Source organism: Lepidothrix coronata, unplaced genomic scaffold (assembly GCF_001604755.1).
Source record: "Lepidothrix coronata isolate B3197 unplaced genomic scaffold, Lepidothrix_coronata-1.0 Scaffold198, whole genome shotgun sequence".
NCBI classification, from domain to species: domain Eukaryota; kingdom Metazoa; phylum Chordata; class Aves; order Passeriformes; family Pipridae; genus Lepidothrix; species Lepidothrix coronata.
Window position 1 is genome coordinate 366,714 of NW_016690378.1, and position 11,486 is coordinate 378,199.

General features: G+C 57.5%; 3 protein-coding genes across 4 annotated transcripts in view; all 3 read right to left on the bottom strand.

The window, feature by feature from the left end:
• Positions 1-2,568: 2,568 nt before the first annotated feature.
• On the bottom strand, positions 2,569-5,305 carry C1QB (complement C1q B chain). The gene is made up of 3 exons (XM_017832044.1): positions 5,192-5,305; positions 3,864-4,023; positions 2,569-3,276 (listed from the first exon to the last, which is right to left on the bottom strand). The coding sequence occupies exons 2-3, from the start codon at positions 4,021-4,023 to the stop codon at positions 2,702-2,704; spliced, it is 735 nt and encodes a 244-aa protein (XP_017687533.1). The 5' UTR covers positions 5,192-5,305; the 3' UTR covers positions 2,569-2,701.
• Positions 5,306-6,313: 1,008 nt separating this feature from the next.
• Positions 6,314-11,486, bottom strand: part of C1QC (complement C1q C chain) — a 7,127-nt gene continuing 1,954 nt past the window's right edge. The window contains exons 2-5 of one of the 2 annotated variants that reach the window (XM_017832042.1): positions 10,569-10,571; positions 8,304-8,400; positions 7,505-7,692; positions 6,314-7,282 (exon numbers count right to left, since the gene is read on the bottom strand). In XM_017832042.1, coding sequence (XP_017687531.1) covers positions 6,726-7,282; positions 7,505-7,685 — 738 coding nt within the window. In that variant the 5' untranslated portion in view covers positions 7,686-7,692; positions 8,304-8,400; positions 10,569-10,571 and the 3' untranslated portion in view covers positions 6,314-6,725. Of the gene's footprint in view, positions 7,283-7,504; positions 7,693-8,303; positions 8,450-10,568; positions 10,572-11,486 lie in introns of those variants that run through there. The other variant, XM_017832041.1, reaches the window with a different exon arrangement.
• On the bottom strand, positions 9,518-11,386 carry C1QA (complement C1q A chain). Its single transcript, XM_017832043.1, has 3 exons — positions 11,285-11,386; positions 10,636-10,806; positions 9,518-10,505 (listed from the first exon to the last, which is right to left on the bottom strand). Exons 2-3 carry the CDS (start codon positions 10,796-10,798, stop codon positions 9,937-9,939), a joined length of 732 nt encoding a protein of 243 aa, XP_017687532.1. The 5' UTR covers positions 10,799-10,806; positions 11,285-11,386; the 3' UTR covers positions 9,518-9,936.

Genomic DNA, 11,486 nt, shown 5'->3' on the forward strand with positions numbered 1-11,486 from the left:
GAGGAGCAGAATGGGCGTGTCAGGGCAGAGCTGCAGAGCACACACGGAGCAGAGGGGGCGTTTGAGGGGCGGGGGGAGCGTGCACAGGGGGGAGGGTGCACCGTGTGAGCACACACAGAGCAACGTGGATGGGCAGGAGCGTGTGTATGTGGAGGACAAGTCCTGGGAGGAGCAGCCAACGGAGCTGGGGGGGTTCAGCCTGGAGAGGAGGAGGCTCAGGGGAGACCTTCTCGCTCTCTACAAGTCCCTGACAGGAGGGGGGAGCTGGGTGGGGGTCGGGCTCTGCTTCCAGGCAACCAGCAGCAGGACAAGAGGGCACAGTCTTAAGCTGCACTAGGGGAGGTTTAGGTTGGACATTAGGAAGAAATTCTTTACAGAGAGGGTGATCAGACACTGGAATGGGCTGCCCAGGGAGGTGGGGGAGTCACCATTTCTGGAGGTGTTTAAGAGGAATCTGGATGTGGCATTTAGTGCCGTGGTCAAGTTGACAAGGTGGTGTTGGGTCAAAGGTTGGACTTGCTGATCTCAGAGGTCTTCTCCAACACGGTTGACTCTGTAATTCTGTGTTTCTGTAAGGACAGACACTGCAGGTCTATTCCCACGGTGCAGCTGTGCAGGGTTGAAGTGTGCTGGGCTCAGATGCTCGTGGGGAAGGTGTGAGGAATTAATTAAATATGTAAATTGTCCCTTTCCTGAGGATCAGTGGGGAAGGTGTGAGGAATTAATTAAATATGTAAATTGTCCCTTTCCTGAGGATCAGTGACCGTTGCACTGCCCTGATCTGCCCTTATCACCCACCACACCTGACCCTGCACAGGTTTCTCTCCAGCTCTCCTGTTAATGGTTGTGTTGTTGTTCCAGAATTGCTCCATGTTCTATGAATGAATTCTGGACCTCAAAGCAGGGTGGGGAGGTTTGGGAGCAGACCTGGATCAAAGTTTTGGTGTCCAACAGCATCCCAGATGAAGGTTCCTCTTGCCCACACCTGTCCTATTACATGGGGTTATCCCATGCCAGAAGAAGGCATTAAATGTCAGTGGGCTCCTGCCAGCTCATTTTCCAGCCTGTTAGGGCTCTTGGAATGGCAGTACATCCACTGTACATCCACTGCTCCTTGGTTCAGTGTGTCCTGGCAGGAGGTGGAGCTGGTGTTCAATGTAGCCCAGCTCGGTTTTGGGGGTTGCTCTTGTCCTTCTTACCATGTCCTGCTGTCCCGATTTTTGGTGGGACAACACTGTGAAACACCCTGAGTGTTGTGGCTGCGTTTTAAAAGCCACCAGGGCTCTGGCACCGAGAGAACTTCGGGTCGTGACACCTCTGCCCCGACCTTCTGAGAGGAGCAGAGGTCTGGGGACACGGGTGGCTGTGTCCTGCAGCCTCAGATTTTGCTGCAGGAAGGATGAAGCAGCGATGTGGGGAGGAGGAGGAGGTATGGACTGGGCTGGAAAGGGGAGACTCCCTGATCCCGCCCGCTGCCTCCTCCCAGACCTCACGGGCAGAGCTGAGCCGGCCCCTGGAGCTGTGCCCGCCCAGCCGGTGGGACGAGCACGGTCCTGCTGCTGGGTGAGGGCTGAGCCAGTCTCCAGTGCCACCTGCCGGCAAATCACCCCGGCCACGAGCAGGAGCGTCTAAGCTGGTCACAACGGCGTCAGTCACTGTCCTGCGCTGGTAGAGGGACACCTGAGCATCCCAGAGCTGCGAGGGGCCCTCTGGACATACAAGCAGGCGCGGAGAGCTCCACAAATCCAGTCCATATCGCACCCACCTCCCTAAGACCTTTTATCATCATCCTCTCCATCCAGCCCCACGCTCCCACAAAAATTCTCTTTTCTACTTCCTGAATGTCCCATGTCCACCGTGAGCTGGGTTGAGGTCTGCAGACAACTCACCACCCAGGTACAGCACTGGGCTGTCACCTGCCCCATGCCGGGGATGTCATGGGGTTCCTCAGCTTTAATTCATTTGGATGTCTTTGAGTCCATCAGCTCTACTGTTAATGAGGAGGTCTCAGGGAGGACTTGGCTGTGCTGCAGGACATGTGTGTGTTGGTTCTCTGCTGGGGTTTTGGGGCTGTGTGGGTGTAGCTGTGTGTTCCACACCACTCCCATCATGGCATCAAACTGCCTTCCCTTGTGACACACACGTTATCACAAGCTTTGACAAATTCCTGTGGATATTTCTGTCACCACCACCCGAAAAAAAAGTCTAAGAGAAGTTGGGTTCCCAGATCCTGCCACTGTCAGGAGTCTCCAGTACAGCACCATCTCCAGCATCTTCCCATCTACCATCAGTACCCAGTGGCCCCAGTTATGTCATGTGTCCTGTCCCCTGCTAGAGGCCAGGCTGCCTCTCCATGTTTTCCTAACCCTAGCCTGGGACTCTCTGGGTGTCTGGGAAGGTGATCCTCAGCCTGGTGTGCAGCAGGAACCGCATGAGTTGTCTGGCTCTGCTCAGCAGTAATGAGATCCTAATAAGCCTGGGCTGCACCAGGAGGATGGGAAGCAATGCCCTGGGTATGTGAACATTATGTGGAGGGAAAAAAGGCAAATCCGAGGCAGAAAGGGACCAACAACGCAAAAAGCTGTCATTTAATGGGCAGGAATGGCAGCAAGGCACTTGGGGCACCGATTTGGGAGCCAAGAGTCATTAGCAGGGGAGTCCTCAGCCCTGCAGAGGGGGCTGCAGAGACACCTCCAGTGGGCTAAGCCTCAGGGAAGATGAGGAAGCCGGAGAAGATGCTGTCGGACCCCTCGATCCCCACCAGGGAGTTCTTCTCCGTCGGCTCCAGCCACACAGACTCGTTCATTGCCATCTTGAGGACCACGCCGCCCGTGGTGACCTGGAAGCTGCTGTGCACGTAGTCGCAGAAGGTCACCACCTTCTCACCCCTGCTGCCGCCTCGTCCCTTTTTGAAGCTGAGGCACAGGTTGCCCCTGGAGGTGACGTGGTAGGTGAAGTAGTAGATGCCGGGGACGCGGCAGATGAAGCGGCCATAGCGGTTCTCGTAGTGGCCCCTCTCGTTGGTGATGACGCGGTCGAAGCGGACGGGCTGCTCCCGGCGGGGGTAGGTGCTGATGCTCCGGGCAGCGGAGAAGGCAGACTTGAGGGTGGCCTGGTAGTCTCCAGAGTCCCCCGGCGGGCCAGGTAATCCGCTGAGACCTGGCAATCCCCTGGCACCCGGTGGGCCCCTGGGGCCGACCTTCCCTGGGTGCCCTGGCTCTCCCGGGTCTCCCTTCTCCCCCAGGTCTCCTTCATGCTCCACCTGACCAGGAGGTCCTAGGAAGCAGGAAGAAGAGTCATTGTGGTCACAGCTGAGCCCCGCAGGTCTGCAGAGGGAGTCTGGGGAAGGAAACCTGCACGCGATGCGGGTCAGACCCCTGCCCAACTGGCAGGTGTGACAGGATGAAAATCTACCTCCAGTAATCTGTCAAGATGTAGAAAATCTACAGAAATTTGTGAAAGAACAAAAACAAGTTCAGGAAGAAACTAGTGGGATGTCCTCTAAACAATGTTAAAGTAGAAGAAGACATTAAAGCTTTGAAACAGCTTCTGTCTGTAGTTGCCAGTGAAACACTCTTAATATCGACAAGCTGAAAGTGGAAACTGCACAGGAGCTAAAGAATGCAAAAACAGCATTGCAAACACCGAAAACTTGCTGTTGTTCACCCTCCCTCCCCAGGTTCCTCGGTGTGCTCCACTCTGTCCAGTCCCTTCTGTCGCTGAGCATCACCCCCACCCGACAACACCTCAAAGGAACTGGCGAAAATGGATTGCTTTCCCAGGACCACGTACCCAGCTCTGCTTTTTCCTGCTCTTGGCGTTCACAAGATGATTGTCTTCCCCACCTGCAGCCTCCTCCTTACCTTGCTCGCCCTTTGGGCCATCCTCCCCATCTCTGCCATTGCTGCCAGGTCGTCCTGGTGACCCTGGGATGCCTGGGATGGTGCCGTAGGTCTTGCAGAGTGTGGCACTGGCAAGCTGCCCTTCAGCCAGGCAGATCAGCATCACCCACACGATCCACATCTGCAGAGGCACAGAAGGGTGTGGAGGGGCTTGCCTGGGTGGTGGGAGGGTTGGGAAGGGCACTCTATGCTACTCTGAAGGATGGTGACTGGAAGCACGTCTGGGTAATATCATCAGGGAGGGAAAACATCCTACTGCGGAGCCAAATCTGCTGTCCTGATGGCCTTGGAGGGAAGGACCAGTCCCTTTGGGCGAGGCAGAGATTGTCAGTCTCTGGTCATCTTAAATTCCCAGTTTGCAAGTGCCCACAGCTTCAGCCACATGAATATCTGGGACAGGTTATCCCAGAGGTCTGATGTCCAGCCTGGCCATGCTGCTCCCTCGGGGGGGAGAAATTCCTCATCCCATCTCAGGACCACACCTGCAGGGGACAATCTTTCCTCCAGCCAGGGCAGTTTCATCATCTGCAAGGGGAAGGCTTTTGCCTTCCACCAGCAGGTCTGAGGGACAGTGTTGGTCCTCAAAGATGGCAATGAATCCCCAAACCTTCCCCTGCACCCTGCAGCTTCCCCTTGTGTCCTGCCACATGCCTGCTCCATCCCAGAGGCATTTCTGTACAGTCATTTGGGTTTCCAGTCCCTGAGGTCTCACATTCCTTCTGCCCTCCCTGCATCCCACAACTCAGCTCCTTCCCCCAGGTCCTGGTGTGGATGCCTGTGGATAAGCACCTGGCATTTGGGGGCTGTATCTGGACATCACATCACCCCAGCCATGCCCTCCGGCCTCAGGTGGACTTTCCCAGCACTGAAACTCTGGTGCTAGCAGGACAAGAGGTTGGTGAGTTGGATTCTCCGGCCACAGCAGGTCCAATTTGGATGTGACAGGATGAATTCACAGGCTCCTAGCCCAGGTCTATCACATGACCAGAGCATCTAAGAGCAGGAGACCACACCCAGGGCACCTTTCAGACTGATGCCCAGTCCCTGATCACCCTTCTGGGACTTTGCAATCTCCCCTTTCATGTTCTCCTTTCTCCCAGGTGGAGCAGGAGAGGTTGGGGTCCCACCAGAAATCTCCAGCATCCCCACCCAGCTTACCCACCACCCCTTTTCTCTACTGCCCCAAGCCACAGGGAAGTGCCAGGGGTGCAGGTGACTGTCACCCTCCTGGGACCATGTTCCACGTGCTCCTGCCTGTGTGGGGGGCTGGGGCTCAGCCTTGCTCTTACCTTGAGCTCCTTGTTGCTTGGGTGGGGAGATGGAGTGGGACACACCAGCGTCCTGCTTGGAAATGCCTGTGAGGAGAAGCAGAAGTTGGCTGCAGGAGTTATTGTGAAAGGATCTGGGACACATCCCGTTTCTTTATCTGTAGCTCCTGCCCTTTTGTCCGTGGCAGTTTCACATCCTCCACGAATGCTCTCTGCCAGCTCAGCAGAACAAGCCACCCCCAAACAGCACCCCAGGCCCCCCCAGGGTACAGCTCTGTCCTGCAGGGTCCCTGGGTCCTGCTCAGATGCCCCCCCGCCGCTCAGAAGAACACTGACCTGAGCTCCAGACAGGTTTGGGGTAACCCATCGGTGCCGCAGAGTTGTGCGTGCGTTCAGCCAACCTCCCTCAGGCTGCTCCCCACCTTCCCAGCTCTGCTGGGAGGTTCTGGCAGACCCAGGGGATGCTGCAGGGCCTTGGCATCCATCATCCTGAATATGTGCCCCAGGCTCTCCTAAATGTTGTGTGTGGGAAGTGATTTTACCCTGCGGGAAAAGCATTCCCAGGCCTGCTTTCCCCTGCTGCCTTGCGAAGGTGAAGCGCAGGACATTGGGATATGACCTGTTCCACCCTACAGTGTGTGCCACCAGGAGGAGTCCCCATTGAGTTTTGGTGGGCCCTGCAGCCTGCACAGCCATGAACTCCTTTGGTCTGGGTCAGGGAAGCAGAGCTCTGTCCCTGGCAGGGCTGGGACCCCAGGGATATCCCCCCCTCAGTGGCGTGTCAGTGGGGTTTGCTGCGTGGTCTGTGCCCATCTGCAGCTGGATTGCTTCCACTTTGATGGGGAAGGGGAGGAGCAGGGGCCCTACTTGGAGTCTTGGTCCTCCCTTGGTGGGGCCTGCCTGGGGGCAGAGGAACCATCCTGTTCTTGCAGGCAGTGCAGCCAGGGGTCATACCCTCACCCCACCCCGAGCCAGGGTGTGGATGGTGTGTGATGTCACTGATGCTGAGCACAGCAAGGGCTCAGGGACTCGCTGATGCCACACAGATGTCCAGATGTCACACACACATCCGTCACCATATCCATCAGGCTCCACCTGCAGAAAGGTAAGTCATGGAGGACTCAACACACTATACCAGGTGCACTGGGGAAGGATTTATTGACACTTTCCACAGCCAGGTCATGGCAAAGGGGCTGCTGCAGCCCCGGGACACCTGGCTGAACCTGGGGCAACCAAGGTGGGGAGGGGAGAGAGGAAGAGAGACCCCTGAGGTAATGTCGGGTTATTGGGTGGGGTTATAAGGCAGTGCCAGTGGGACAGGGGGCTCAGCACCATCACTCTGGGTGCAGATGCATCCAGATGTGCCTGTTCCCCCTGTTCAGCAGCTGCCAATGCTCAGTCCCCACACTGAGGGATTGTGTCTGGGGGGTGATGCCCTCATTGGGGCTTCCCACTCAGCAGAGAAACTGGGAGTGTCAGCAGCAGCCTGGCAGTGAGCAGTGTGTTTGGGGCAGGATGAAGCAGTCAGGGTGCTGGGGTGGGCTCTGGTGACCCTCTAGTCTGGGAAGAGCAGGAACCCTGAGAAGATGCTGTCAGAGTTGGCGATGCCCACCATGCCGTTGTAGTCATTCACTCCCAGCCAGACCTGGTCCTCAGCAGCCAGGTGGAGCAGGAGCCCCCCCGAGCTGACCTGCATGGTGTTGGTCTTGTGGTCACAGAAGCTGGCCATCCTCCTCTGGTTCTTGTGCAGGATGGTGCAGAGGTTGGCTGTCTGCGAGGTGTGGAAGACGAAGTAGTAGAGCCCGGGGAGTTTGCAGGTGAACTTGCCCGTGGTGGTGTTGTAGTCGTGGTTGGTGTTGGTGATGACGTGGTTGAAAATCACAGGGACGTTCTTCAAGGGGTGCTCCTTGGTCTGCCTCGTCACTGAGAACGCTGACTGGTGCTTCTGCTTGTAGCTGCCTGGCATTCCTGGCTCTCCAGGCGGGCCCATCACCCCAGGGTCTCCAGCAGGACCAGGAAGGCCACTGGGACCCTTCTTGCCTGGCAAGCCAGGGCTGCCCGGTTCCCCTTTCATGCCCTTGGGCCCTTGCATTGCAGGAGGAGCTGGGATACCTGTGGGGTGATGGAGAGTGAAAGGGAGTCGGTGTCAATAGCAGGATGTGGGGAGAGGCTTCTTCTCCAGCCCCTTCCCTTGGGCAGGAGAGTGCTGTTGCCTCTTTCCAGCCTGACCACAGAGGGTGCTCTCCCCAGCCTGCAAACCAAGGCAGACCAGCCATGGAGGCCTCAATGCTCCCCACTGCAACAGCCCTGTGGTTTCCCTCGTTTCTCACTCACCTGGCTCCCCTTTGGCTCCCTTCAGTCCATCCTTGCCATCCTTGCCTGGCATACCCGGCATTCCTGGCAGGCCTGGAACTCCATAGGAGTTGAGAGGGACATCTTCATTCACAGCAGAGCCCACATTCAGGAGGAGGAGGGTGAGGGCCAGACTGAGCTGCTCCCAGAATCTCTGCTCCATTTTGGTTCTGTAGCATGCAAAGGGAAAGAAATGCTGGAGTGAGGGGCCATGGCAGGGTGGCTTCCAGGGCATGGAGAAAAGGAGGCTGGCTGCATCAGGAGCTCCTGGGTCCCATGAGTGTGCCCTCAGTGTCCCACCCCTACCAACTGCCAGGCAGTGGGGAGGTGGATATGTGGAGATGGGCCCTGTGCTCATCACCAACCCCAGGGCAGTCACTGATGGCACAAGTTGGGCTGGACTTTCAGTCTGGATGAAGCCATGAGGTCTGTGGTACCCACAGCCAGCTCCAAGTCCTCCCAGTCCAGTGTCCAAGCCCCTGGTGATGCACACACCACTGTGGACTGCCACACTGTGCTGGAGCTCCCTGGACCCAGCTGATCTCACTCCCCCTCCAGCAGCAGCCTCACTGTCTTGGCTCTGTCCCTCGGGTTGATTACCTCCATCTGCTGGTGCATCCATGACATGTGTGCAGCCCAGCGGTGCCTGTCTCCTTCCCCTCCTCCTCCTCCTCCTCCTCTTCTCACATCCACATCCTCCTCACAGCACTGGGCCCCACTGCTGGACCCCCAGGCCCCCTGCAGCCCACCCTGGACACAGGGACCCTGCAGCACCTCTTACCTCTGGTGGGAGCAGGGGACAGGACCCTGTGCTGCTGGTCCCTCTGGCCGCGGCAGTCACTGCGCAGTGACAGACCCTGTCACCCCCACGGAGGAAGCTGCAGATTTGGGAAAGGCCCTTGGGGACCCAGAATCCCCAGCTGTCCCCAGCAGAGTTTCACATCCTTCTGCCTGGTTGTTTCTGCTGAGTGAGCACTTTCTTGGCTGTCTAGTGAGACCTGCACTCGTGCCACTGCAACAGGAAGGGCTGGAAGGACAGAAGTAGGACAAAGCTCTGCCAAAAGATGTGCCACCACCCTCAGAAGCCTCCATGGGGACTAGCCCCCCCCCCCGAAATCTCCTGGTTTCCCTTTCACTTCTTTCTGAGCAAAAGGGCAGCGTGGAGAGCAGAGCCTCAGGCCAACTCTGTTGGGCTAGAGATGCCTGTGACACTGAAGGGCTGGTGCGAGGTCGCTGCCGGGCTCTGATGGATGTGCACCAACTGCTCCTCTTCACCATCTCTGATGGAAGATGCTGTACCCCTAAATGGGACTGGAGGGTGTTTCTCCTTGAGAGACCTGCACCTTCCACTGTGCTCCACCAGTTCTGCTGGGTGCTGGACTTTGTGAGGCCCCAGCATCCCTCGTCAGGGTGTTGCTCCACTCAGTGACCTGGCCTCCTCCTCACAGCTCCAGGAACGGAGACATTTGAGTGCCCAGTGTGTGTGCAGTAGCTCCCCTGAGGAGCAGACCCAGGGTATGGCACCTATGTGTCTTCCCTGATGCTTCCCAGCTGTCTGATTCGTGCCCAGCTTATTGTACCTCCCACTCATCTCACCCCAAGGCCCTCACAACTCCACCACCAACACCCCACAACGCCATCAGTCACCCTGATATCCGTGTCCCTCCCTGCTGTAAGGCCAGAGGACCACAGCTGCCTTTCCTCTTCCTAGGAGAGTCTGGGTACTAACAGGGGCCACGTTGGTGAGGTGCACGACCTGCTGCCTGTGTTTTCCCTTGCAGGACAGCTGCCTTGGGCTCAGCAGAGGACACACACAGCCTAATCCCAGCATTCCTCCCTGTGTCAGCTCTGACTGGACACTCCATTCCCTCCTGTCCTTCTCCCTCTGCAGTGCCAGGGACAAGCTGGGATCGCTTCTCTCCCTGGACAGCTTGGGGAGGGATCCAGGATATTCATGGTTTGGGGAAGATTGCATGAGTAGAAAACTCAAAGAGATATGGTGAAAGAAGGGTTTATTTATACTGATGGGGAGGATGTGAGAGAATGTGTGCCAGTGCCAGGAAGGCATTTACAGTGGTTAGTGTAGCAGAAGCAGTGGCAGGCAGCGATTTCCCACCCAGGAGCAAAGAGCCACAGCCAGTGACAACTGGGACCCACTGGAGTGAGGTATGAATGCCCAGGTGGAGAAAGGGATGAGAGTCCACTGCCTCCAGGATGGAGTGGGCAGGCTCAGCACAGAGGTGACTGCTGCGCTGGGGACCCACGGCCTGGCCAGTTGTGACACTGGTGGAAGCACAGGACCCATCTGCACGCTCAGTTTGGGGCCATCCCGGCGTGCTGTGGCACTAAACCATCCCACACCCACCGGGGGATCACCCACGCAGACAGACACCCCGGGATGCCCTGGGGGCCCCTCAGCCTGTCTGTGGGAAGAGCATGAAGCCGCTGAAGACGCTGTCTGCCTCGGAGCCGCTGTAGATTGAGCTGCCCAGGACGGGGTTGGTGGTCACGGACACCTGGTCGCCCGGGGCCAGGCTGAGGACGCTGCTGCCCGAGTTCACCTGCAGGATGCCGACACTGTTGTTGTCGCAGAAGCTGACGACGTTCTCCCTGTTCTTGGTGATGCTCAGGCACAGGTCCCCGCTGGAGACCACCTGGTAGGCGAAGTAGTAGAGCCCGGGGATGCGGCAGGTGAACTGCCCCGTCTGGGGGCTGTAGGAGTTCTCCTCGTTGGTGATGATGTTGTCAAACACCACCGTCCTGCCCATGGATGGCGGGGACCTCCGCGAGGCAGAGAAGGCAGGGCGTGGCTGCTCCAGGGTATTACCGGGTACCCCCTTCTCCCCCTTGAGCCCTGGCAGCCCTGGCATCCCAATGACACCAGGGAGGCCAGGGAGGCCGCGGTTCCCTGGAATGCCAGGAGGGCCGGGTTCACCTGCATCCCCTTTGGGTCCCTGGATGCCCGTCCTTGGCGCTGGTTTCCCTGGGGAGAGGTGGTGAAGAGGAGCAGTTGGTGCACATCCAGCATCTCCCAAGCTGCTCCCACAGCCTGGGGTGCCCCTATCAAGAGGTTCCCAGGCTCCCCACACTTGGCATCTCAGGCTTCCCCTTACCTGGCTCTCCCATGTCACCCTTCTGCCCTGGCCTCCCATCACGGCCAGGGACTCCAGGGAAGCCATCCTTGCCATCTGGTGCCCGACAGACTCCATTCTCCAGCAGGGCTGTGCTCAGCACTGCTGCCAGGGTGCTGATCCCCAGCCAAAATTCGGGTTGCATCCTGCCTCCTACAAGCAAAAGGGTGGGGAACTGGGGATGGAGGCAAATGCACAGAACTTGGACACAGACATGCAACTGCTCAGCACTTGTTCGATACAATTCACCAGACACCACATGCAGTGGTGGAAACAGCTTCCTAGAAGGGTTTTGGAGGTGTTTCCTTGTGTGATCAGAAATAACAGAAGTCAATGAAAATCTCTGACATGCCCATGGCAGGACTGTGGGATTAGAAAGCCCAAGATGTAGATGACAGCAAAAAACCCAGGATGTAGAGGATGGCTGCACGTCCTGGGGATGGGTCATGGCTCCTGAGATGCGTGTAGAGGATGTTTATTCCAGTTTTGAGGGAGAAGCAGTGATGTACAGGGCCGTGGTTCCATGGGACAGAGAACACAAGGGAAGAAAGGATGCAAAGAGACATGACAGGGAGGGGAAAACAGGAAAATGGGATCCAAATCTCCAACACACAGAGCTGGGGTGACTTACCTCGGTGCAGGAGGTCAAGACAGACCAGAGTGAGCAGCAGCTCAGTTTGCTGGAAGCTCTTCCCTGGGAACAGGGAGGAAGAGGAGCAGGGTGGGAGGATGTCTTTGCAGGCACGGTGGTTTGCCCGGTCAGGGAAGGGACGTTTCACTTTCTCTGTATGAGAAAGAAGTTTGTTCCCCTTTCCGCACTTGACTCTGGCTGT

What these genes read in the sequence shown, in the direction of transcription:
- C1QB (XM_017832044.1), bottom strand. Translation starts at nt 4,023, where the DNA reads ATGTGGATCGTGTGGGTGATGCTGATCTGCCTGGCTGAAGGGCAGCTT. An exon ending in TGGCCCAAAGGGCGAGCAAG is followed by an intron (nt 3,277 to 3,863) that starts GTAAGGAGGAGG and finishes CCTGCTTCCTAG; the next exon opens with GACCTCCTGGTCAGGTGGAG.
- C1QA (XM_017832043.1), bottom strand. Translation starts at nt 10,798, where the DNA reads ATGCAACCCGAATTTTGGCTGGGGATCAGCACCCTGGCAGCAGTGCTG. An exon ending in GGGTGACATGGGAGAGCCAG is followed by an intron (nt 10,506 to 10,635) that starts GTAAGGGGAAGC and finishes ACCTCTCCCCAG; the next exon opens with GGAAACCAGCGCCAAGGACG.